We start from the raw sequence: 2,449 nt of genomic DNA, 5'->3' as shown, positions 1-2,449 counted from the left end.
GAAGTTTTTTCTGTTTAACTTTCATTAAACATGACTGCTTTAAACCTTTCCAAGACCTTTGTTTTATGACAGAGAAGAGGGTGTCTGAAAGTTGTGTTGAGAGTCATTGTGGCCAATAATATCAATCGGAAAGTTGCTGTGCAAAATGTTACAAGCAATAGGATCAAGGATCAAGACATTAAAATAGTTTTTATTTCGGTTTCTATGCAACTAAGGATAAAGTCCATAACTGGTATTTGATTACATAGTAGCCTGAACATGAACATAGCTTGTCGGATATTAAAACATGTAATTGTGTACATATTAGACAAAAGAGGTAAGAACATCCCATTTATCCTTATAAAACACATTTTTGCAACATACAATTATTATATCTCATTGATCCTTTTGAGTTCATTTCCTTTTCTTCTTCTTTGATATTTCTTTGCTGCTTTGTATCAAAGTCTCCCTTCCTAAATTGTGTCCTCTTTCGGTTGTTTCCCTGTGTCAGTCTGCCAGGTGCCGTTAGCCTTTTTGATCGAGCTGTTGCTGCTCTCTTTGGTGTCCGACTCACTCTTCATGGCTTGCTCAACGGTTTCTACCAAGGGCACCTTGTCCTCTGCCTCCGTCTCTCTGTGATAGAAGTAATTGAAGTTGGAAACAATGACGGGAACAGGCAGAGCGATGGTCAGCACACCTGCGATGGCACACAAGGTGCCCACCAATTTACCCCCCATGGTAATAGGACACATGTCCCCATAGCCTACAGTGGTCATGGTAACCACAGCCCACCAGAAGCCCTCAGGTATGCTGACAAACTGTGTGTTGGGTTCGTCTACCTCAGCAAAGTAGATAGCACTAGAGAAGAGGATGACTCCGATGAAGAGGAAGAAGATGAGCAAGCCAAGCTCACGCATGCTGGCCTTCAGAGTCTGTCCCAGGATCTGCAGCCCCTTGGAGTGACGTGAGAGTTTAAAGATACGAAACACCCTGACTAGACGGATGATACGCAGAATAGCCAAAGACATGTTCTGCCCGGAGTTCTCTTGTGGCGTTGTGATCAATTCTGAAACCAGGGTAACAAAATAAGGGATGATGGATACAATGTCAATGATGTTCATGAGGTTGTTAAAAAATTCCCTTTTGCTAGGACAGACCAAAAATCTCACACACAGCTCAAAGGCGAACCAAGCAATGCAGGCCGTCTCAATGAAGAAGAAGGGATCAGAGAAAGTTGTGGGTTTTCCAGATGGAGCCCCAGAACTGTGTAATGTGGATATGTTCACAGGCTGTACTGCTGTGGGCACAATTGGGTCGATTTCATCTCTGAATTCTGGCAGTGTTTCCATACAGAAAATAATTATGGATATGACAATAACAAAAACAGACACCAGTGCTACACCTCGAGCTGCGTTTGAGCTCTCTGGGTACTCAAACAGCAGCCAGAATTGCCTACACAGATCATTATCAGGTAGAGGGATGTCAACATCCTTTATGAATCCTTCATCCTCTCTGAACTGCTCCATGGCCTCGCTTCCAAGCTGATAGAATAGAATTTCATCAGCAAACACATCCAGGGGAACGTTAGCAGGACGTCTGATCTTACCCCCTGACTGGTAGTAGTACAAAATGCCATCAAAGCTAGGTCGGTTCCGGTCAAAGAAGTACTCGTTCCTCATTGGATCAAAGTAGTCCATCCTCTTTAAAGGATCCCCCAGCAGGGTCTCAGGAAACTGGTCCAAAGTTTTGAGCTGCGTCTCAAAACGAAGACCGGCGATGTTGATGATGACTTTCTGTTTTCCCTCATCCAGCCCTCGTTTATCTACAAACAGATCCTCGCAGCACTCCTTTGCGAGCTTTCTGAAGATGGTCTCGCTCTCCTTAGTGCCCTCACTGTTCAGAAGCAACTTCCAGTTGGAGATCATGCTGGCGCAGCTTGTGCGCCCCTGTCTGCTTGGAGTTGGCATGGTTGGGGATTGGGGTACTCCTGGAATCTGTGTGTGTGGAGTGGGCGTAGATGAGCGGGAGTCCCAAATGTAGGAGGGCAAAGGCGTGGCGGAGACTTTAGAGGATCGCTTAAGATAGTTGCATCCTGGATTGCACTGCTCTTGGGGCATGTCCACTGTGAGAGCTGTGGTCTCATCAGCATAGGTGCCATCCTCAAAGCTGCCATCAAGACAATCCAGGCTCTGAAAGTCTACCAGGGCCACCTCCATGGCTGCAGTTCATCCAGTGCAAAGCCTTGGGACCCCAGGATAAGACAATCAGACACACACAGATGAGCAGAAAGGAGGCTCAGTCCCCAGAATCAGCAGCAGAGTACTAGAGAATCCAGTTCTCAGCAAATCGTTTACAGTCACAGGAAAAATCGAAAGCTCCTTCTATTTTTTATTCGTTCCAACACCTGTTGAGTGAAAGAGAGAAAGACAGTCAGTGTGTTTCTGTAAAAGGGTTTTCTTTGTATTAATTA

The 2,449-nt window shown here is 45.3% G+C and overlaps 1 protein-coding gene across 1 annotated transcript; it reads right to left on the bottom strand.

Annotated features, from left to right (window-relative positions):
* Positions 1-200: 200 nt before the first annotated feature.
* On the bottom strand, positions 201-2,195 carry LOC117494063 (potassium voltage-gated channel subfamily A member 10). The gene has a single exon (XM_034144734.1). The coding sequence runs from the start codon at positions 2,193-2,195 to the stop codon at positions 453-455; it is 1,743 nt and encodes a 580-aa protein (XP_034000625.1). The 3' UTR covers positions 201-452.
* Positions 2,196-2,449: the final 254 nt, after the last annotated feature.

Source organism: Trematomus bernacchii, unplaced genomic scaffold (assembly GCF_902827165.1).
Source record: "Trematomus bernacchii unplaced genomic scaffold, fTreBer1.1, whole genome shotgun sequence".
NCBI lineage: Eukaryota > Metazoa > Chordata > Actinopteri > Perciformes > Nototheniidae > Trematomus > Trematomus bernacchii.
This window is presented reverse-complemented; position numbering and strand designations above follow the sequence as displayed.

Coding starts and splice junctions, on each gene's coding strand:
- LOC117494063 (XM_034144734.1), bottom strand. CDS start 2,195: ATGGAGGTGGCCCTGGTAGACTTTCAGAGCCTGGATTGTCTTGATGGC.